General features: G+C 44.2%; 1 protein-coding gene across 3 annotated transcripts in view; it reads right to left on the reverse strand.

The window, feature by feature from the left end:
* Positions 1 to 24,240, reverse strand: part of MARVELD2 (MARVEL domain containing 2) — a 67,901-nt gene that overhangs the window by 16,501 nt on the left and 27,160 nt on the right. For all 3 annotated transcript variants that reach the window (XM_069750828.1, XM_069750838.1, XM_069750848.1), the window contains exons 2-5: positions 21,096 to 22,283; positions 18,749 to 18,790; positions 6,291 to 6,442; positions 5,463 to 5,634 (exon numbers count right to left, since the gene is read on the reverse strand). In XM_069750828.1, the coding sequence (XP_069606929.1) occupies positions 5,463 to 5,634; positions 6,291 to 6,442; positions 18,749 to 18,790; positions 21,096 to 22,274 (1,545 nt within the window). In that variant the 5' untranslated portion in view covers positions 22,275 to 22,283. The remainder of the gene's footprint in view (positions 1 to 5,462; positions 5,635 to 6,290; positions 6,443 to 18,748; positions 18,791 to 21,095; positions 22,284 to 24,240) is intronic.

Raw genomic sequence — 24,240 nt, forward strand, 5'->3', positions numbered from 1 at the left:
ATCTGACAAACAGCTGGGCAGGATTAGAGCTGCAGCTGCAGCCTGCTCCTGACCTGGAAGTGCTCCCTGCACGACCCGGATGCAGCCCCGCGGCCATTTTGGATCCGGGGACTGCAGGGAGAAGACGCTCGGTACACAGTGAGTACATCACCGTGTACCGATCGTCTCAGGGAAGCCCGCAGGGAGCCCCCTCCCTGCGCGATGCTTCCCTGCACCGCCGGCACACCGCGATCATCTTTGATCGCGGTGTGCCGGGGGTTAATGTGCCGGGGGTTAATGTGCCGGGAGAGGTCAGTGACCGCTCCTGGCACATAGTGCCGGATGTCAGCTGCGATAGGCAGCTGACACCCAGCCGCGCTCCCCCCGTGAGCGCGGCCGATCGCTATGACGTACTATCCCCACCTCGACGGGATAGTACGTCATATGGAATTAAGGGGTTAAGAAATATTTAAATTCTTTAGCATTGTGATTAAAATCAGTTGTAGGCTTCTATTCCACTCCTCAGGTTTTTGTTGTGGAGACTATAAACTGATTAGCTGTAAAATTGTGGCACCCCAGGAGTCCGGATGCCACATCGGCAGTGCCTCCCTCACAGGGGGTAATGCCATGCCTGGAAGCAAGAAGGGTTCCCCTTAACCTATAACACTAGCATGCATCACTTTCCTGACTCCAGACCAGAAGGGGGAGCTCTAAACCCAGTTTCAGGGGAACTTCCCTGATAATTTCTGGTCTGGAGGTGGGGTTAGTCAGTCAGTCAGAGACAGTGAAAGAAGAGGAAGCAAGTGAGGAGAAGCTGGGGGATAGGAGATGCGACTAAGCTCACCCCAGGACTGAGCGCAACAGACCAGACACTGGAGCCCGTGGTTGTGTGAGAACTGCATGCCACGCAACTGAATCCGGGGAACAGGAGATTGCAGGTCTCCTGGACACATCTGACTCCCGAAGGCACAGCAGCAAACTAGAGAGCCTGGAGTCACCACGAGGGAGTGAGCTCAGGAAAAGGCTCAAGCTGCCTGCCATGCGGGTAGTGTTTCACCAAAAGGACAGCGAGGGACTTGAAGAGAGCTTTAAGGGAACCTGTTACCCCCAAAATCGAAGGTGAGCTAAGCACACCAGTATCAGGGGCTTATCTACAGCATTCTGGAATGCTGTAGAAAAGCCCCCGATGTAACCTGAAAGATGAGAAAAAGAGGTTAGATTATACTCATCCAGGGGTGGTCCCAGTCTGGTGCCTCCTATCTTCATCAGATGACATACTCTTCTTGTCTTCACGCTGCAGCTCCGGCGTAGGCGTACTTTGTCTGCTCTGTTGAGGGCAGAGCAAAGTACTGCAGTGCGCAGGCCTCTCTGACCTTTGCCGGCACCTGCGCACTGCAGTACTTTGCTCTGCCCTCAACAGGGCAGACAAAGTACGCCTACGTCGGAGCTGCAGTGTGAAGACAAGAAGAGTACGTCATTGTAAGAAGATGGGAGGCCCCGGACCGCGACGCCCATCGGATCGGACCGCAGCGGGACCGCCCACCCAGGTGAGTATAATCTAACCTCTTTTTCTCATCTTGTAGGATACATCGGAGGCTTATCTACAGTATTACAGAATGCTGTAGATAATCCCCTGATGCTGGTGGGCTTAGCTCACCTTCGATTTTGGGGGTGACAGGCTCCCTTTAAGGCAGCAAGAACCTAAATAACAGTGCAGTAGGGAAGCTTCCAACCCCACCTGTCTAGGAGGATTCTGAACGGCTTCCAGGCTTCCCGGATCTCCAATACCACCTGTACCTGTGCTCCGGACTGCACCTACAATTAAAAAGGTGAAGAAACTACATTCCCTGTGTCCTCCAATCATTCCTTCACCCCAACTTCCACAACCCCTGAGACTGTTCTGGTAGCCCTGGGGCCCCACTCCACCTGTGGGGAGCAGGACCATCCTAGCTGCATCACCATCAGCCCCAGCGGGGTCCCTTTAAGCCATCTATAGCCGAATACCACAGGTGGCATTATGAACAATCCCCTACAAACATTCCCTCATCTCTTTTAACCCCTTCGCGACCTCTGCCGTATTTGTACTGCGGAGGTCGCATCTCTTCCTTTGATGCGGGCTCCGGTGGTGAGCCCACATCAAAGCCGGAACATGTCAGCTGTTTTGAACAGCTGACATGTGCCCGCAATAGCGGCAGGTGGCATCGCAATCCACCCGCCGCTATTAACTAGCTAAATACCGCTGTCAAACGCTGACAGCGGCATTTAACAAGCGCATCTGGCCATTGGGCTGGAAATGCGTCACGTGATCGGGGGTCATCGGTGTACTAGAGGTCACCTGAAGAGCTCTATGGTTGTTGATGCCGGATTGCGGTGAGCGCCACCGTGTAGTCGGCGCTCATAGCAATGCTGCAATTCTACTACATAGGGGCGATCTAAGCATCGCTCCTATGTAGCAGAGCCGAACAGGCTATGCCAGCTTCTAGCCTCCCATGGAGGCTATTGAAGCATGGCAAAAGTTAAAAAAAAAAAGGTTTTAAAAAATATAAACGTTTAAATCACCCCCCTTTCGCCCCATTCAAAATAAAATTAAAGAAAAAATCAAACCTACACATATTTGGTATCGCCGCTTTCAGAATCACCCAATCTATCAATAAAAAAATAATTAACTTGATCGCTAAACGTTGTAGCGATAAAAAAAATTCAAAACGCCAGAATTAATTTTTTTTGCTCACCGCGACATTGTATTAAAATGCAATAACGGGCGATAAAAATAACATATCTGCACCGAAATGGTATCATTAAAAACGTCAGTTCGGCACGCAAAAGATAAGTCCTCACCCAACCCAAGATCACAAAAAATGGAGGCGCTACGGGTCTGGGAAAATGGCGCAATTTTTTTTTTTGCAAGCAAAGTTTGGATTTTTTTTTCACCACTTAGATAAAAAAAAACCTAGACTTGTTTGGTGTCTACAAACTCGTACTAACCCGAAGAATCATAATGGCAGGTCGTTTTTAGCATTTAGGGAACTCAGCAAAAAAGCCAAACGAAAAACAGTTGTGGGATTGCACATTTTTTGCAATTTGACCGCACTTGGAATTTTTTTCCCATTTTCTAGTACACAACGTGGTAAAACCAATGGTGTTGTTCAAAAGTACAGCTTGCCCCGCAAAAAAAACAAGCCCTCACATGGCCATATTGATGGAAAAATGAAAAAAAAAAGCAAAAAAGAAAAAGGCAGGGTCTTTAAGGGGTTAATTGCGTGCCCATGGCCACAGACCGGGTCACTGCTGCCGTGACCACCCCTTTAAGAACCGTCCGATCCTGTTCCGAGTACCCCACGGCTCTAGCGGGTGTTGCAAAGTTACTTGCAGTAATTATAGGACTTAAGGAAAACATAAAAATGGCAATCTCCCAATACATTTATATAGCGGCACTGAAGATGACTCCAGCTAATGTGTATGGCTAAATAGCAAATCATACAAAGAAAAGCCATGGGTGTAAGCAGGGTGGAGGGATGATTTTTACTCCTAGAAGGCATTCGTTTTCTGACCGTGCCTGTTCTGCCGGCAGGAGAGCAGTCACCACGTTTTTTTGTGTGGTGAGCCACATTGATGAGAATGCAGTGATCATCTTTACAGTAATACAATCCAGACTAATACAGCACTGATCATGCCAGAAACATCCAACCTCTGCAATGAGAGTTCACACTGAATCACCAATAGGAGGCTCTGCTTAATAATCTAGAACCAAAATATTACATACCGAGATATGATACTAAAGTCCCTTCAGTGAGGATCATGACCGTGATGTCATGCCACTCCTAGGAACGTTTGGAGAAGTTTTATCTTCAACTACTACCTAAATATCAAAGAAGCGATGTGCTGGCCTACAGAATTATGAAGGGTCAATTTTTAAAAATGTACACACATTTATATTAAAATTAATCTTATGCAGAAAAGTGATAATCTGTTAGCAGGATACAAGCCCCTAAACCATTTATGGTACATGCGCATGTAGCTCTTCCTAAGGCCACGTTCACACCTTCATTCCAAAAACCAGGAGTGGGTGAAAAATACCGAAGTGATGTATTTCTATTATACTCTGATTGTTCCACTCCTGATTTTGGCTTACTGAAATACTGAGGTAAAATACTGACCAAATACTGAACATGTGGACATCGCCTAGGACAAATCCAGCAATATCATTTATATGGGCAGTCCGTTCCTCCGTTATTGAACTATCAGCTTGTGAATTGATCTGCAAATGAGGCTGAAGAGCCATTGTAGATATGAAACCTCTGTCACTCCAGCTCTATTCCCTGCCCAATGTTGCTTCCACCTGCTTGACGGACGCTCTTTTGCCTGAAGTCACAGAGCATAGAGGTAGTTAGTCAAGCTGGAGGAGGCTGCGCTGGGCAAATAGAGCGGATGTGACAGAGGCATGAGACAGCCTAATTTGCATATTAATTCAACCACATTTCTCAGTAACAGAGGAATGGACTGACCATGTAAAGGTAGTGCTGAATTTGTCTCTGAAAGAGTTAAATGTGCATACAGATAGTTTGGGTTGGTGAAATCTTGCTGACAGATTCCCTTTAATTGGGCGCATAGACACTGATAAAATTACTCGGAAATTCCTCGAATATCCTTGCTGCTTGTAGAGATGAGCTGTTGGTACATCTATAAAACATGTGTACATGTTACATCAGGTTCACCGCACCATCAATCACATTCTCAGAGTAACACAAGATATGATTAAGCTACTTTCACACTAGCGTCGTTCGACGCACGTCACAATGCGTCGTTTTGAAGAAAAAAACGCATCCTGCAAAGTTGCCTGCAGGATGCGTTTTTTCTCCATTGACTTTCATTAGCGGCGCATTGCGACGGATTGCCACACGTTGCATCCGTCGTGCGACGGATGCGACGTGTTTTTGCAGTCAGTCGGGACAAAAAAACGTTGCTTGCAACGTTTTTTTTTTGTCCGTCGGGTCCGCTTTTTCCGACAGCGCATGCGTGGCCAGAACTCCGCCCCGGACCTTACAATGGGGCAGCGGATGTGTTGTAAAACTGCATCCGCTGCCCCCGTTGTGCTTTTACTTCACAGAATGCGTCGGTACGTCGGCCCGACGCACTGCGACGGGCCCGTACCGACGCTAGTGTAAAAGTAGCCTTAGGCGTGATCTTGTGTGATATTGCTTAAAACCCATGAATCATAACAGAAGAGCCACACAGACCAGAGAACTAGCTGAAATCTCAAACCGTTTCTACCAAATAATGGCTTTTCTCATCGCCAAGTATCACATCCTCTGGGTTAGACTGATTAACCTTTTAAAAATGATTTGCTGCAGAAATAATCTACTTTAATAAGCTACATTGTGTTATGGATATAAAGGGTATTTAGACATTTATAGCTTATACATCATAGTCAATAAGTGAATAACATACTTAAGAAATATTTACAATGTTAAACTTATACTCACGTAGTCATTTTCTGGGTTTCTGGGTAATTTTTTCATTACCGCATCTAGTTCACCAAACTTTTTCATCACCGCTTGTACCTCTGCCGATAACTCTTTGTACTCAGAATACTGGTCATTAAACACGGCTTTATATCGGTCGCGCTCATCATCTGATTTTATTGCCTGGTATTTCCTATTATAAAAGAAACAAAACACTTTTTTTCATAGGGAACTATCAAGGCTTTAATTGTAACAGACTAGAGTAGGGTGCCCTAATTTATTGAGGTGCACATCTAAAATAAATAAATTTGAGGGGCGCATCTGTGGGTTGTCGGTACACCAGAAAGTGAAATTTATGCCAACTAAGAGCTGGGGTATATTTCCGCTATGATGTACACTATTTTTCTGGTGTACATTATAGCTAATTTGCCATGATGTGTTAAACCATGCCCTTGTATAGAGTGATTTCTGCGCAAAATAAGCCGAAAGTCGCAAAATGTCTCACAAGTATCATCTACAGCTTTTTAACGTCAGAAAACAGCCATTGAGTGAATGATACATTTTCCCCAGTCTTTCCGTTTTGGGGGTTTGTGGCTGTCTTACATAACATAGCATGCTCTTGGCATGTTGTTTTTCCCCACAGTCATCCCCAAAGATAAGACTTTAAAAATTGACGATACAAAATAAAAAGGAATAGCACTAAAAACTTTTTTTTAAAAAACAACCTATAAATTTGTTTGAAGTGTTTAAAAACACCCAAAAGTGTGTGTAAAGGAAGCCTTACTGAAAAGTAGAGATAAAGGTCACAAAATCTTTTCTATATAAAGAAGCTCTGTGCCCACTACTTACGCCACATAGTCCGGCATGACAATGGGCTTCGGAATATGCCCTGCTGGAATGTACCCGCTTACAAGCTCAGGTCTCATTTCGGGAGGTTGTTTAGCTCTTTGCTTTGCTGGGACATCAGTCGCAGGATGGTCATTACCAGCAGAGGCGTCACGCTAAAACAAAGCAAAAGCATGAAAGGAAAGGTTGGTGATCACTGTAGTCATAAAACGCGTCATTTGTGTCTTCATATTAGATCTAAAGACCAAAATGAAGCTCTACCTCAAAAACGAGAGAGCTTCTATTGGATGAGCCCTAATTTGACAATTACGCACTTTCTTGCAGAGATACCCTTAGGGTATGTTCACACTGCATTCATTTCCTCCGGCAGCGGGGATTTTAGTGTGGCAGCCACACCGCTTTAGTAGAACTCTATTAACCTGCAGACTAATCACATTTTTTGACATGACAGATCATGTTTAAAGTTTTTTCATCGTTTTTATAGGTATCTTTATTGGAGTTTTCTTTTTTAAATCCATGAAGAAATTAATAAAACTGTTGCATATTTTTAGGGAAAAACGCTTACTTTTGATAACTAATCTGAGAACAGTATAAACTAGAGACAGAAACCCTGCTTCTTGCGATGTGTCACTTACTGGGCTGCTTGCTATAGTTTAGACAAAATCTGTTTCATCAGCAGGAGATTATCACTAAAGGACTAGCATATCTGCTGTTGCGTAGTAGTCCTCTGTATAACCTCACCCACACCAATGATTGGTAGCTTTCTGCCTATGCACAGAGTACACAGAGAGCTGCTCAGCAGTGGTGCAGGGGGGATTATACAGCATTTCCACAGTGCGAACCACAGGAATGAATGCACAGTTTAGTGTGGATATTCCCACTGTGCAGATTCCACCGCAGATACATTGTATGGACTTATTCAAAGGGTAGGTACCACAGGGCACATATTCTGCACTTTACAGTACGCGTAATCTGTGCACACGCTGCAGAGAATATCTGTAGCGTAAATTGACTTATGCAGATTTGGAATCCACAGAACAACTATGGAGATTTGACATGCAGTGCTCCGAAAAAGTTGTGTAATAATCAGTAGGGATTGGCATCTGCACCGTCGCAGCTACAGCCACAAAATTTTGCACAGTCACATGTCTGGACCCTGAGAGCGTCATAGGCTATGTTGTGAGGTGAAATTTTAACCCCGCGCTTTCCAATTCACCAAACAATTTTGCCCCCATCTACATAATGGGGAAAAGGGAAAGGAAAAGTGTTGGAGGCAAATTGACAGCTGCCAGATGTGAACATGGGGGACTTAAAGAATGAGAGCGATGGCGCCAAAGAGTATATACCGTACAGTTGCTAAGGTGGGGCCCCGACATGGGATACTCACCACACACGGGGATATGAACACACACAAAATGTGCCACACACTACCACGTGCTTGAACACATATACCACCCTCAGCACACATTTCACCACACATACACCAACCTCGCCACATAAAAGTCGAAACACAAAAGTCGCCGCTCAAAACTCGCCACGCGCAAAACTCGCCACATGCAAAACTAGGCTCACGCAAAACTCGCCGCACGTGCAAAACTCACCTCATGGAAAACTCGCCACACGCAAAACTTGCACACGCAGAAAAATTGCCACATGCACAAAAGTTGCAACACGTGCAAAAGTTGCCTCACACAAAATTTGCACATACTCAAAAGGCACCACACAAAACTTGCCACGCGCAAAACTCGCCATGCGCAAAACTTGCTGCACACAACTTGCTACACTAACCTGTCACATGCAACTCGACACACAAAAAGTTGCTACACGCATGTCGCCACACAAAACTCACCTCACAAAAGTCGCTACATTCATGTAGCCACATGCAACTCAACACATACAACTTGACACATGAAATTCGCCCTAAAACACACACAAGTCTGGTATTATCCTTCAAAAATAAAAATCTGATTAATAAGCAGACAAACTACAAGAGCAACAACTGTACCATATAGGAAATACGGCAGCTGTCAGTCACATGACCTGTCTATTATGTGTATGTGTGAGCTAATATATACTGCCAGGGGGGAGGGCTTCCTGTTGGCTTGGGATTTATCAGGCTGCCAATTTAGCTTACAAATACCGAAGTAAAAATACTGACCAAACAACGTGTGAATGCAGTCTAATACAGGAGGAGATGACACACAGGTATATACTATATACAGGAGGAGATGACATACAGGTATATACTATATACAGGAGATGACACAGGTATATACTATATACAGGAGGAGATGACATACAGGTATATACTATATAAAAGAGGAGATGACACATAGGTATATAGAGGAGATGACATACAGCAGATATATACTATATACAGGGGAGATGACATACAGGTATATACTATATACAGGAGATGACATACAGGTATATACTCTATATAGGAGGAGATGACATACAGGTATATAGTATATACAGAAGAGATGACATACAGGTATATACTTTATACAGGAGGAGATGACACATGGGTATATATAATATACAGGAGGAGATGACATACAGCAGGTATATACCATTTACAGGGGAGATGACATACAGGTATATACTATATACAAGAGAAGACATACAGGTGTATACTATATATAAGGGAGATGACAAACATGTATATACTGAGGTGAAAATGAGGGGTCTGAGGTGAAAATGAAAAGGTGCGAGTGCAAAATGAGAGGAGTGAGGGAAAATAGTGGAGTGAAAATGACAGATGTGAGGTCGAAATGACAAGTGTTAGGGGGGAATGAGAAGAGTGAGGGGGGAAATAAGAGGAGTGAGGGGGAAAATGAGAGGTATAAGGGAGAAAATGATGGGAAAATAAGAGACGTGAGGTGCTATAACTAACCACAGATATTTACTATGCCCAGGCAACGCCGGGCTCTTCAGCTAGTACTAAATATAATAGTTAACAAATGGATAGAAAACACTGCATGTAATGATGATTGACCTAAACCCAAAAGGCGATAAACTGTGCCCAAGGCTGAAAATAAGCGAGGATTAGGCACACTTGTGTCAGGCGTGTCGTTTACCCCGAAGCACTGGTTCTACAACTATATAACCACTTTCTTGAAGCAGCCACAAGAGGGAACCACAGCTGAGCTCCACGTTACATTCTAACTCTGCTCAAATCTGACTGTATCTTTCTTGAATTTGCAACTTCTCCCTAAACCCAGGCACACAGCGATTCATGAAATTGAGATTTATAGCACTGTTTGCACAATGAAAAGTTACATTAGTTGCCCCTGAGCCTACCTGCTTCATGGAGGAACAAAAAATATAACCAGAACTATTACTGATAACAAAAAATATAAAGCATGTCTAAGGTTTTTCTTTCTTTAAAAACATACCAAATGTATTTATTTATTTTTCGTTAAGTCAGTTAAAGAGATTTACAAGAGAGAATTTCATGTCCATTCTAGATAGGAAAGCTACATTTGTGCTCAGTTTAAAGAAAACCTGTCAGCAGAATTGTGCACAGTAACCTACACACAGTATCAGGTCGGCGCCATTATACTGATTACAATGATTCCTTGGTTGATGAAATCCTTCTTGTGGTTGGTGTTTAATCTTTATTTTCAGTTAACGATATGCCTGTGCCCCGGGACGGCCTGTTGGGGAGGTCTTCATGTGGTGCTCTGATAGGCCCACCCCGAAGCACGAGCATATCATTAACGCAAAACTGAAAATAAAGAGCCAACAACCAAAAGACGGATTTCATCAACCCAGGCATCATTTTAATCAGTATAAAGGCACCAACCTGACACTGTCTGTAGGTTACTGTGCACAATTCTGTTGACAGGTTCACTTTAATTACACATTAGTTAGTAGTCTGCCTAATGATTGTTTGGGCGACCGCAATCTTTCACCCAACTCTCCCATACACAGCATCACTCAACTCTACATACAGCACAACATGATTGGCAGTTGAAACTGAAGAGTTTGGAAGCCCCCCATACTAGTCAGCTCATCAATTTTGGCCGAACTTTATCCAATCTGTGTGGGGGCCTTAGTGCTCATTCAGACATGAGATTTTTCCACGTATGAGAAAAACTGACCGATTTCTTGGATCACACTTTGATCAGAGTTTGGTCAGAGCATGGACCAAGTTTTATCAGTTTTTCTTGGACATGGAGAAAAAAAAATATAAAAAAAAAACCTCCACCTTTTCCATTCTGACAGTCCTTGAAAATCGAACCACACACGAATGTCCAAGTGGAGTCAAATTTTTTTCATATAACCATAGACTTGTGTTGCTGATTTGATACAATAAAAAAACAACTTAATATTTGGTACAGAAACCTTTGTCTGAATTTACAGAGGTCAGACGTTTCCTGTACTTTTTGCACACACTACAGCAGAGATTTTGGCCCACTCCTCCATACAGATCTTCTCCAGATCTTTCAGGTTTTGGGGCTGTCGCTGGGCAACATTGAGTTTCAGCTCCCTCCAAAGTTTTTTTATTGGGTTCAGGTCTGGAGACTGGCTAGGCCATTCCAGGACCTTGAAATGCTTCTTAATGAGTCACTCCTTAATTGCCCTGGCTGTGTGTTTTGGGCCACTGTCATGCTAACCCAACTTCAATGCTCTTACTGAGAGAAGGAGGTTGTTGGCCAAAATATCACAATACTTAACCCTGTTCATCCTCTCTTCAATATGGTGCAGTCGTCATGTCTCCTTTGCAGAAAAGCAACCCCAAAGTATGATGTTTCCCCACCATGCTTCACGGTTGAGACTGTTCTTGATGTTGTATTCCTCCTTCTTCCTCCAAACACAGAGAGTGGAGTTGATACCAAAACGTTCTATTTTAGTCTAAGCTGACCACATGACCTTCTCCCATGCCTCCACTGGATCATCCAGATGGTCACTGGCGAACTTCAAACAGACCTGGACATAATTGTGGATTGTCCATCTCCTATGTGACCATGCATATGTTTAGTTTGGGTGGAATTATGGAGTAACAGTTCAGATTGCCTCCTTGTCCAATACATTAGGTTTACTGCTTAATATTCAAAAGTTAATATACAATAGATGATTACTTGATGGAAAAGCTGAGATCAGTGTTATTGATATATTGCAAAAATATCCTCAGTTATGTGGTTCCGCCAGCCATGTTGGCAGGTGGCTGTTTGCATTGAATTTTGAAAACTTAATAAAAATTTATTGTAATAAAAAAAACAGACCTGGGCATGTGCTAGAGTGAGCAGGGGGGACCTTGCATACCCAGCAGGATCTCTTTAGGTCATTGACCAGGTCCTCCCGTGTAGTACTGGACTGATTCCTGACCTTTCTCAGAATCATCTTTACCCCATGAGGCGAGATCGTGACCACAGATCATTTCTCTGTTCTCTTCCTTTTAACTGTTTTTTTGGTCACTTTTGCATTTTGTTATTGCTCTCTCCCCTTGAGGTACTGTACAGTAGCATGAGGTGATGTCTACAACCCACAGAAGTTGCTCAGGTAGTGCAGCTCATACACTATGGCCCATAAATGCGAGCTGTCGCAAGAATTGTAGCCGTGTCTGTCAGCACAGTGTCCACAGCATGGAGCAGATACCAGGAGACGTGTAGGGGCAGTAAGAGGGCAACAACCCAACAGCACTACCGTTATGTCCTCCATTTGTGCAAGGAGGAACAGGAGGAGCAATGCCAAAGCCATGCAAAATGACCTTCAGCAGGCCACTAACATCCATGTCTGCTCAAATTGTCAGAAACAGACTCAATGAGGGTGGTATGAGAGACCGACGGCCACAAGTGGGTGTTGTGCTTACAGACCAAAACAATGCAAGGCGATTGGCACTTGCCTGAGAACACCAAGATTGGCAGACTCGACATTGGCGCCCAGTGTTCTTCACGGATGAGAGCAGGTTCATACTGCGCACATGTGACAGACATGACAGAGTCTGGAGACTCCATGGAGAACGTTGTGCTTCCTGCAACATCCTACTGCATGATTGGTTTGGAAGTGGGTCAGTAATAGTATGGGGAGGCATTTCTTTGGAGGGCTCCATCTGCTAGTCAGAGGTACCTTGACTGCCATTAGGTAACGGGATCAGAACCTTAGACCTAATGGGAGACCATATGCAGGTGCAGTGGGCCCTGGGTTCCTTCTGATGCATGAGAATGCTAGGCCTCATGTGGCTGAAGTGAGTCAGCTGTTCCTGCATGATGAAGGCATTGAAGCTATGGACTGGCCTGCCCATTCCCCAGACCTAAATCCAATACAGCCCATCTGGGACGTCATGTCCATCCACCGCCGCCACATTGCACCACAGACTATCCAGAAGTTGACTGATGCTTTAATCCAGTTCTGGGAGGAGATACCTTAGGAGAACATTCGCCACCGAATCAGAAGCATGACCATGTGTTGTAGGGAGGTCATACAGTCACGTGGAGGCGACACACACTACTGAGCATCATTTCCTTGTCTTGAGGCATTTCCACTGAAGTTCAATAAGCCTGTCATTTTATTTCTCACTTTGATTTTCAGCATCATTCCAAATGGGATATTAATTTTGATTTACATTGATAATTTTTATGTTTCATTGTTCTCAACGCAACTACAGGTGCTTCACACAAAATTAGAATATCATCAAAAAGTTATTTGTATTTGAGCTCTTCAATACAAAAAGTGAAACTCATATTATATAGAGTCGTTACAAACAGAGTGATCTATTTCAAGTGTTTATTTCTGTTAATGTTGATGATTATGGCTTAGGCTAGGGTCACATTGCGTTAGTGCAATCCGTTTAGCGCTAGCGGATTGCGCTAACGCAATGTTTTCTATGGGGCTGCGGTCGGGGTCGCGGTAACGTCCCCGCTCTCGCGCCAGGAAACACCGGCGCGTCGCTAGCGCGTGCCGAACATGGCACGCGCTAGTGAAGCGCGTTCCCATTGCCTTCAATGGGCGCGTTAACGGACGCGTTGCACGGCGTTAATTTCGCCGTGCAACGCTGTCCGTTAAACGCGGTCCCATAACGCAATGGGAACCCAGCCTTCCAGAGAATGAAAACCCAAAAGTCATTATCTCAGTAAATTAGAATAAGTAACAAAAACACCTGCAAAGGCTTCCTAAGCATTTAAAAGGTCCCTTAATCTGTTTCAGTAGGCTCCACAATCATGGGGAAGACTGTTGACTTGACAGATGTCCAGAAGGCAGTCACTGTCACAATCCACAAGGAGGGTAAGCCACAAAAGATAATTGCTAAAGAAGCTGGCTGTTCACAGAGTTCTGTATCCAAGCATATTAATGGAAAGTTGAGTGGAAGGAAAAAGTGTGGTAGGAAAAGGTGCACAAACAACCTGATAACTGCAGCCTTGAAAGGATTGTTAAAGGGAACCTGTCACCCCGTTTTTTGAGATTGAGCTATAAATACTGTTAAATAGGGCCTGTGCTGTGCGTTACTATAGTGTATGTAGTGTACCCTGATTCCCCATGTATGCTGAGAAATACATTACCAAAGTCGCCGTTTTCGCCTGTCAATCAGGCTGGTCTGGTCAGGTGGGCGTGTTCACAGCGCTCTTTTCTTCCCCAGCTTTCCGTTGGTGGCGTAGTGGTGTGCGCATGTCCAGAGTTCCGACTTCCCTGCGCCCACGTGAAGACACAGCGCGCGATCTGCGCTGTAATCCCTTGCATCGGTGGGGGCGGCCATCTTCCTGGGGCCGCGCGTGCGCAGATGGAGTGCTCTGCTGCACGGGGCTTCAGGAAAATGGCCGCGGGCAGCCGCGCGTGCGCATTAGAGATCGCGGCAGCCATTTTCCCAAAGCCGAGATGCAAACTTTGTCCATCCAGTTCAGCCTATATTCCATTATAATAAATACCCAGATCTACGTCCTTCTACAGAACCTAATAATTGTATGATACAATATTGTTCTGCTCCAGGAAGACATCCAGGCCTCTCTTGAACCCCTCGACTGAGTTCGCCATCACCACCTCCTCAGGCAAGCAATTCCAGATTCTCACCCAGTTAGAGACTATACCATTTATAACCACCCTCTGCTTTCTATCACTAAGCCAGTTACTAACCCATTTACACACATTTTCCCCCAGACCAAGCATTCTCATTTTGTGTACCAACCTCTTGTGCGGCACGGTATCAAACGCTTTGGAAAAATCGAGATATACCACGTCCAATGACTCACCGTGGTCCAGCCTATAGCTTACCTCTTCATAAAAACTGATTAGATTGGTTTGACAGGAGCGATTTCTCATAAACCCATGCTGATATGGAGTTAAACAGTTATTCTCATTGAGATAATCCAGAATAACATCCCTCAGAAACCCTTCAAATATTTTACCAACAATAGAGGTTAGACTTACTGGCCTATAATTTCCAGGTTCACTTTTAGAGCCCTTTTTGAATATTGGCACCACATTTGCTATGCGCCAGTCCTGCGGAACAGACCCTGTCGCTATAGAGTCACTAAAAATAAGAAATAATGGTTTATCTATTACATTACTTAGTTCTCTTAGTACTCGTGGGTGTATGCCATCCGGACCCGGAGATTTATCTATTTTAATCTTATTTAGCCGGTTTCGCACCTCTTCTTGGGTTAGATTGGTGACCCTTAATATAGGGTTTTCATTGTTTCTTGGGATTTCACCTAGCATTTCATTTTCCACCGTGAATACCGTGGAGAAGAAGGTGTTTAATATGTTAGCTTTTTCCTCGTCATCTACAACCATTCTTTCCTCACTATTTTTTAAGGGGCCTACATTTTCAGTTTTTATTCTTTTACTATTGATATAGTTGAAGAACAGTTTGGGATTAGTTTTACTCTCCTTAGCAATGTGCTTCTCTGTTTCCTTTTTGGCAGCTTTAATTAGTTTTTTAGATAAAGTATTTTTCTCCCTATAGTTTTTTAGAGCTTCAATGGTGCCATCCTGCTTTAGTAGTGCAAATGCTTTCTTTTTACTGTTAATTGCCTGTCTTACTTCTTTGTTTAGCCACATTGGGTTTTTCCTATTTCTAGTCCTTTTATTCCCACAAGGTATAAACCGCTTACACTGCCTATTTAGGATGTTCTTAAACATTTCCCATTTATTATCTGTATTCTCATTTCTGAGGATATTGTCCCAGTCTACCAGATTAAGGGCATCTCTAAGCTGTTCAAACTTTGCCTTCCTAAAGTTCAATGTTTTTGTGACTCCCTGACAAGTCCCCCTAGTGAAAGACAGGTGAAACTGCACAATATTGTGGTCGCTATTTCCCAAATGCCCAACCACCTGCAGATTTGTTATTCTGTCAGGTCTATTAGATAGTATTAGGTCTAAAAGTGCTGCTCCTCTGGTTGGATTCTGCACCAATTGTGAAAGATAATTTTTCTTGGTTATTAGCAGAAACCTGTTGCCTTTATGGGTTTCACAGGTTTCTGTTTCCCAGTTAATATCCGGGTAGTTAAAGTCCCCCATAACCAGGACCTCATTATGGGTTGCAGCTTCATCTATCTGCTTTAGAAGTAGACTTTCCATGCTTTCTGTTATATTTGGGGGTTTGTAACAGACCCCAATGAGAATTTTGTTACCATTTTTCCCTCCATGAATTTCAACCCATATGGACTCGACATCCTCATTCCCTTCGCTAATATCCTCCCTTAAAGTGGACTTTAGACAAGACTTTACATAGAGACAAACCCCTCCTCCTCTCCGATTTTTACGATCCTTTCTAAACAGACTGTAACCCTGTAAGTTAACTGCCCAGTCATAGCTTTCATCTAACCATGTCTCGGTTATTCCCACTATGTCAAAGTTACCTGTAGATATTTCTGCTTCTAGTTCTTCCATCTTGTTTGTCAGGCTTCTGGCGTTTGCGAGCATGCAGTTCAGAGGATTTTGTTTTGTTCCAATCTCCTCACTGTGGATTGTTTTAGAAATGTTCTTACCTCCCTTCTGAGTATGTTTTCCTGGGTCGTCTTTGTTCGAGTCTAATGTTTTTCTTCCCGTCCCCTCTTCTTCTAGTTTAACGCCCTCCTGATGAGTGTAGCGAGTCTTCTGGCGAATGTGTGTTTCCCAGGTTTGTTGAGGTGTAGTCCGTCTCTGGCGAGGAGTCCATCATACCAGTAATTCACACCGTGGTCCAGGAATCCAAATCCTTGTTGTCTGCACCATCGTCTTAGCCAGTTGTTTGCATCAAGGATCCTGTTCCATCTCCTGGTGCCATGCCCGTCTACTGGAAGGATAGAAGAAAAAACTACCTGTGCATCCAGTTCCTTTACTTTCTTCCCCAACTCTTCAAAGTCCTTGCAGATTGTCGGTAGGTCCTTCCTTGCCGTGTCATTGGTGCCAACATGTATCAGAAGAAATGGGTGGACGTCCTTGGAGCTGAAGAGCTTTGGTATCCTATCGGTCACATCCTTGATCATCGCACCTGGAAGGCAGCATACTTCTCTTGCAGTTATGTCCGGTCTGCAGATGGCTGCTTCTGTGCCTCTCAGTAGTGAGTCTCCCACCACCACCACTCTTCGTTGCTTCTTGGCTGTACTTTTTGCTGTCACTTGTTGCTGTGTGCCCTTTTCTTTTTTGCTTGCTGGTATTGCTTCATTCTTAGGTGTGCCATCTTCATCCTCTACAAAGATTTGATATCGGTTCTTCAGTTGTGTGGTTGGTGATTTCTCCATGGTCTTCTTGCTTCTTTTGGTCACATGCTTCCACTCATCTGCTTTTGGAGGTTCTCTGACACTTTTTGCACCTTCTGTGACCAGTAGAGATGCTTCTGTTCTGTCTAGAAAGTCTTCATTCTCTTTGATGAGTTTCAAAGTTGCTATTCTTTCTTCCAGACCCCGCACCTTTTCTTCTAAAAGGGCCACTAGTCTACACTTCTGACAGGTGAAATTGGATTCTTCTTCTGGTCGATCTGTGAACATGTAGCACATGCTGCAGCTCACCATGTAGGTTGTCACATCTGCCATGTTGCTCCTAGATCCTGCTGACTTGCTGTGTGTTTTCCTTCTTGTGTAATCTACTCAGCCAAGCTCTCTTGCAATAATGTCCTACAGGCAAAAATTCTGTTTGGTTTGGTGATGCTTTCGAAGCAGCTGGTCCCGGCTGTACCCAACGATCTTCTAGCTTAGGGAGACTTCGCTTCTCCCAGAAGGCACCTGGAATATGCAAATTAGCCTCCTGAAGCTTGAATCCCTGGTTTGGTGATGCTTTCGAAGCAGCTGGTCCCGGCTGTACCCAACGATCTTCTAGCTTAGGGAGACTTCGCTTCTCCCAGAAGGCACCTGGAATATGCAAATTAGCCTCCTGAAGCTTGAATCCCTGGTTTGGTGATGCTTTCGAAGCAGCTGGTCCCGGCTGTACCCAACGATCTTCTAGCTTAGGGAGACTTCGCTTCTCCCAGAAGGCACCTGGAATATGCAAATTAGCCTCCTGAAGCTTGAATCCCTGGTTTGGTGATGCTTTCGAAGCAGCTGGTCCCGGCTGTACCCAACGATCTTCTAGCTTAGGGAGACTTCGCTTCTCCCAGAAGGCACCTGGAATATGCAAATTAGCCTCCTGAAGCTTGAATCCCTGGTTTGGTGATGCTTTCGAAGCAGCTGGTCCCGGCTGTACCCAACGATCTTCTAGCTTAGGGAGACTTCGCTTCTCCCAGAAGGCACCTGGAATATGCAAATTAGCCTCCTGAAGCTTGAATCCCTGGTAGGTAAGTATGTAGCGGTTGTTTTTTTTACTTTAACGATGGTAACCAGGGTAAACATCGGGTTACTATGCGCGGCCCTGCGCTTAGTAACCCGATGTTTACCCTGGTTACCGGGGACCTCGGGATCGTTGGTCGCTGGAGAGCTGTCTGTGTGACAGCTCTCCAGCGACCAAACAGCGACGCTGCAGCGATCCGGATCGTTGTCGGTATCGCTGCAGCGTCGCTTAAGTGTGACGGTACCTTAAAGCGAGGCGGAAGATGTTGGCGCTATGTAAATAAAGATTATTATATCTTACTAGGCAATGCAAAGAATTCACAATATAATCACCATCTTATTTCCATAAGTAAATATGCTTACAGTTTTCTTGCTTGAAAAGTACCTGTAGTCAAAAAGGAAGCTAGCACTGTGGCTAATGGTCACTTACTAGCGATGCGCGAACGTGTTTGGATAAGGCGAGATGTGAAACATGCAGGCGCGGGGACTCGAATTTATTATTCGAGAATTCTCAAAGACACGCGGTTAGCACCCAAGCATGCCCGGGTAACACCTTATCTGAGCCTGTTCGCTCATCACTATTGCTTACTCAAGACAATATGGCCAGGATAAGCCATCAAATTTTAAGTTATTGGGATCCAAGTGCCAGGATCCTGGTCCGTCACTTTCTTCCGGCACAGCAGCGCTCACAGCCACCCACACTACTATATCCAACATTTCTGCCTGATCCGATAGTAAGGCCAATAATATGGACACTTTTTTATATATTATACGTACCAAGACTTTATGTGGGTAATCATGTGAATCATGCGACTTCATCTGCCAAATAGAACACAAAATATCAGGTTATTTCATCCTGAATATAAAAGTAATAGTAACGATTCACTGTGCTGATATAAACTAAAAACATCACTAAGGCCAGATTCATCAAGTAGTTTCTGACAATTTTCTGGTGTAAGGCTATGTGCACACGTGGGAAAAGAGGTGCAGAATTTTCTGCACAAAATCCGCATCTCCTGGCAGAATCCGCAGCCGCGGATTTGCCGCGGTTTTTATGATGAATTGATGCGGATTTTGTGCGTTTTTTGCCACTGCGGAATTTGAACATGGAGGGGTGCAGAAACGCTGCAGATCCGCACAAAAGAAGTGACATGCACTTCTTTGAAATCCGCAGCAATTCCGCACTGATTTTTCTGCAAGCTTTTTTTTCCCATTGAATAACATTACACTGTACATCACAGTGCGGATCTGCAGCGTTTCTGCGCGGAAAAATCTGCCACGGATCCGCAGCAAATCCACATCGTATGCACATAGCCTTAAACTGCTTTAAATATCCCAATTTTTTCCAAATCCAAAATTGAAATCATGTGTGGCTTTTGGAGTTTTTATTCCAGTATCAGCCAGCTTTGCCAACATGTCAAAATGTTGTTGTCTCTTAGGCAGGTTGGGCCCAGCAAGCATGCATGCATGCATGCATGTACGTATGTATATGGGAGAGGCAGGAGGAAAAGTTGTAAAGGTACAGTGACTTGATTGGGAACACTCCCCCGCAGCCCAAGAAACTAACACTTAAAGGGATTGTTCAATACCAGGACAACCCCTTCTTGTTCTAAATGTTTGAGATGTCATCACTCATGGTCCCGGGGCTCTAGTGCGGTTTTTGTGACACGTGAGCCTGGCTCCCAATCAGTGCTGGCGTCACTGTCCCAAACTTCATACGGTTAGGTAATGAAGAGAACGTGAGCGGCAGCCACAGATCTCCCTACCTCTTCATTACTTAACCGAATGTGGGGACAGCAATGCCAGCACTAATTGGGCGCCAGGATCTTGTGTCGTGACAACCACAGGAGAGCCCCAGGAATGTCAGTGCTGGAACGGCGCTAGCATGGGTGGGGAGTATAAACTTTTTTTTATTTTACCGGGGCCAAGCATGGGGTATGAGAAGGGGTTGTCCTAGTAGTGGACAGCTTTTTTAAGAATGCTGGGTAGAAGCACTGCATTGGGCACAGAGTGCATTGGCATGCATCATCAAGTCTAAAGGGAACGTGTCAGAGTCATGATGCCCAAGCCACAGGCAGCATGAATTACTGCATGGCTGTACAATTGCAGTCTGGCATTTCTTTCTTTTTACAAACCAGCCAGAGTCCATATGAAAGGTCCCGACTAGTCCAGCGCAGCTCCCGGACAGCTTTTATCAACACCACACTATTTGATTGACAGGTCTCTCCCATGCGTACGCATAATGGGGCAAGGGGGTTTCAGAGAAAGATATACCTGGCTGCAGTTGCACAGACAGTGATTGATTCCTGCTCTCCTTGGTTTGGGCAGCACTGACCCATTCACTTTAAAAGGGGTTGCCAGCATTAGAGTAAAAGCGTGACTATGTGACTGCAGACTTGAGAATCCTCACATTGCGCACACTTCGAATATTCTCTGGGATCAGCGGGCATGTTACCACAAGTATGTGATTTGCATACATGCAGTCATGTGCTAACAAGATGGGCGCGGCCTCGCTCAATGCAAGCCTATTGAGCAAGGTCGAACAAATCTGACCAGAAATTTGGAAATCTCATACTAGTGGCCACATGACAGCCCGCTACCGATGCCAAAGAATCCTTACAAAGCACGCCGTCCGATTTGTAGCCTAAGGTTGGACAATCCCTTTGATGCAGTGGTTTTAGAATGTCCCTGCATCAAGTATTAACAAAAATGAAAAATATCCCAAAAAGAAAGAACCAGAAAAAGTAGAGACCCACTGATCCAAGCAAAAGAAAAGGAGATTCCCATCAACTTTACAGGGGATGACTTGCTGATTGCAGGGGGTCCAGGTGCAGAGAACCAAGCAATCCCGAGATCAGGGCCTTGGTACCCAAGAATTAGAAATGAATCGGCAGTGCACACTCTGCCTCCGCTCCATTCATGGCCTATGAATAAAGTTGAATGCCGATCTCAACAGCCCTAAATACAATTAAAGCAATGGAGGCATGGTATCTGCACTTCTGCTCTATTAAGGATTGCTGGTGATCCAAGAGGTCAGACCCCTAGGAATCAGCAATAGTTAATGTTTTGGAAATAACCTACTAACCTAATACAGTATGCCTAAATAAATACTAAAATAACTTACCTCATGCTCAAGATATTCTCGTCTCTTGCGGGCACTCTCATGTCGCCAAAGCTTCAATGAAACAAGTCCACTGATTAAATAGACTAACATAAGGACAAACAAGAAGATTATGGCTGCCGTCTGCCCCCCTTCCACACGACAAAATGTGGAATATAAGGGGTTGTTGAAAAAGGAATAGTAGCACAGTCCTCCTCGGTTTGTGTCATTGACGTACACAATGGCTCCCGCCAAATAGAGAACAAACAGGCAGATGTTAATGCCAAACTCTGTTAGCGGCCACCAGTTAGAATCCAGGAGAATTGTCCTGTAATACATGGACATGCCAAGCACCAGGAGGATTATAGTAGTCAGCCATGCCAAGCCTGCCACCACTAGTACAAAGGGAGTCTTGGGGCCACTATAGTAGTATCCTCCTTGTAAACTAGCTGAATATGAATATGGCTGCGAATAACCAAACATATTGTACCATTCATTGTCCTTGTGGATATAAGCTGTAACACAGGCAAAAACACCAGCTCCGAGCAAGAGTTCCACAACGCCCAGTATTCTCAGCAATCCGGCCCACGACTTCATGTAAGAGTATCGCAAGTTGTACTCTTCTACCCTCTCACTATAGGTTTTCACAGTCTGCGTCTGGCGACCCAAAGACCCATATGGATCATTGGCAATCATGGCATCAGCTTCTTTCTTAGAGTTGTAGCTACCTCCAGAACCTCCATATGGGTCTCGGTACGAGTTTCCAACCAATTCTGCATCCTCAACTGAGCTTTTTCCATGAGGTCCAGAAGCGGGGAGGGACGGTGAACGAGGAGGTGAACAACGTTCTCCTCCAGAAATGTAGTTAATATCAGAAATGGGTTCTTCCCATGCAGTTTCCCTTTTATTCTTGAAAATGTTTTTCCAGGAATCTGGAATAAAACGTCGAACAGGTCTCAGTTCAAGTGCAGTGACTGGTTCCTCACTGTCGCTTGGAAAGAAGTCTGTCCCAAATGGAGGACTAAGTGGCAGTGGAGGTGGTGGCAATGGATCTGCACTCAAAGCCAACTGGCAGTCCTGTAACGTCTGCAGATTACCTCCTGGCTCATGTGACTCAACTGGCACTTGGTCATATTGGATACCACGGCCATTTGTAGCTCTGTGTTTGGATCTTGATGCTGAAGATGATTCTCCTCCAGACATTTGTGTATGCTTGAAGAACACAAAATGACAGTGTGAAAACCAACAAAGAGGAAATCTGTCAATCAAAAGCTACTTTTTACTTTATCCAATAAATACAACAGCAGCAGCTACATAAACATGTCTGGAAATTCGCTACAATGTATCAGTCTGGAATCCAGGCTGCTTACCAGCTTCAGACTGGATAAAACAGCTGAGATGAAGGCCAGCTATCTACGGGGGAATCTTCTCATTCACTTACGGCAACAAAAATTGCACCAAAACCTGATACCTGCACTTTTTGCAGTATTTTTGCACTTGCTCATTGCTTTCTATGGGTCAAAAAATGATGCAAATAACCTGAAAGAAGTGATACGCTGCAGTATAAAAATAAATGCAGCTCTTTTCCAATTCTGTCAGGAAAAAATAAAAACAGAACAGTTTTGCTGGTACTGTAAACCACAGTTTAAAATGTGCATTAAAAAAAAAAAAAAAAGAGGCAAAAACGGAACATTAGCCTAAAACTGAACATAGCCTAAAACTGCAACCATGGACGATGTGACTAGGCTGACTACTACAAAATGCTTGAAATGAAATGAAATCACTGCACTCATCCAGTTCAAAAAAGATTTGCTGAGGTGAACATTTTATTTGAGATACGGTGATGAAGACGAAACGACAGGTGATAAGGCAATTTTTAACATTTTGGCCACCCTGTGGCCTTGATCACAACAAAATGCTGTAACAAATAGAAAAAATACAGTGTATTAACACATGATTATGTACAGTGCTACAAACAGTGGTACAATACTATATACAAAATGTACAATCACAAGAAAGTTCTATATACAATCATAGAAAACATGTTAGGCTACGTTCACATTAGCGTCATGCGACGCTGCGTCGCCGACGCACGGCAACGCATGCATCATGCGCCCCTATCTTTTACATTGGGGACGCATGCGTTGCGTTGTCGTGCGTTTTCGGTAAAACGCACGACGCATGCGTCGTTTCACCGCACCTGGGTGGCGTCGGAGACGCGACAATGTTGCATTTTTCGAGCGTCTAAAAAACGCATGCGTCGCACTTGCGTCGCTCGTGCGTCGACATTGCGTTAAAATCTCCATTGAAACACATTGACAACGCACTTGCGTCGCGTGTGTGCGTCGTGCGTGCGTTGTACGACGCATGCGTCGTTACATAAAATTGAACAAAAAGGTGTCTAGACAGTGTCTAGACAGTGCAAACAGTAGATAAACATCCCCCCTATATAAAGAAAATGTTTGGATTGTTTGTCACTTCTACTGCAGCATCTTGAGGCAAGAAATCCATCACCAGAACACTTCTACACATCCCAGAACACTTCTACTTATCCGCTGTCCAGAGATGTAAGTATACAATGATTCTGTGCATTTTCTACATGTGGTTTAAAATTATTTTTGCAAGTTGTGTTTTATATTCTGCACTGTGGTTAAAGATATTGTTGTATTTTTAGTCTGGTTGTGATGTATGGCGTTGTATAGGATGGCGTTTCATTGTGTCTGCGGCCTTGATGATTGTTCTTTTCAGGATAGAATTTTATTTTCAATTATTTGGTTTGGTGGTGTTTTTTGTATTCAGTTGTGAGGTTTAAAAATTGCGTTATATGATGGCGTTTAATAGTCTCCGGCCCTGACGGTTTTATTGTAAAGTATGGTAGTGCATAGAATGATTATGCGCCCTTTTACATGTAATAATTTTTTTATTGCAAGTTGTGTAGTTCTGCACTGTGGTTGTGTAAAGACATTGTTGTATGTTTCTGGCTGTGATGTATGGCGTTGTATGCCCTTCTATTGTCTCCGGCCCTGTCGGTTTTATTGTAAAGTATGGTGTTTTTAAATATTTACATTTTTTTCCTTTCAAAAATCTATTGTGTTTTTGGGGTTTCTTGCTCCGTGGATTACTGTACTTTAAAAAAAAAAAAATCTTTTGGTATTACAACATGGGGTCT

This window comes from Ranitomeya imitator, chromosome 1 (assembly GCF_032444005.1).
Source record: "Ranitomeya imitator isolate aRanImi1 chromosome 1, aRanImi1.pri, whole genome shotgun sequence".
Lineage (NCBI taxonomy): Eukaryota > Metazoa > Chordata > Amphibia > Anura > Dendrobatidae > Ranitomeya > Ranitomeya imitator.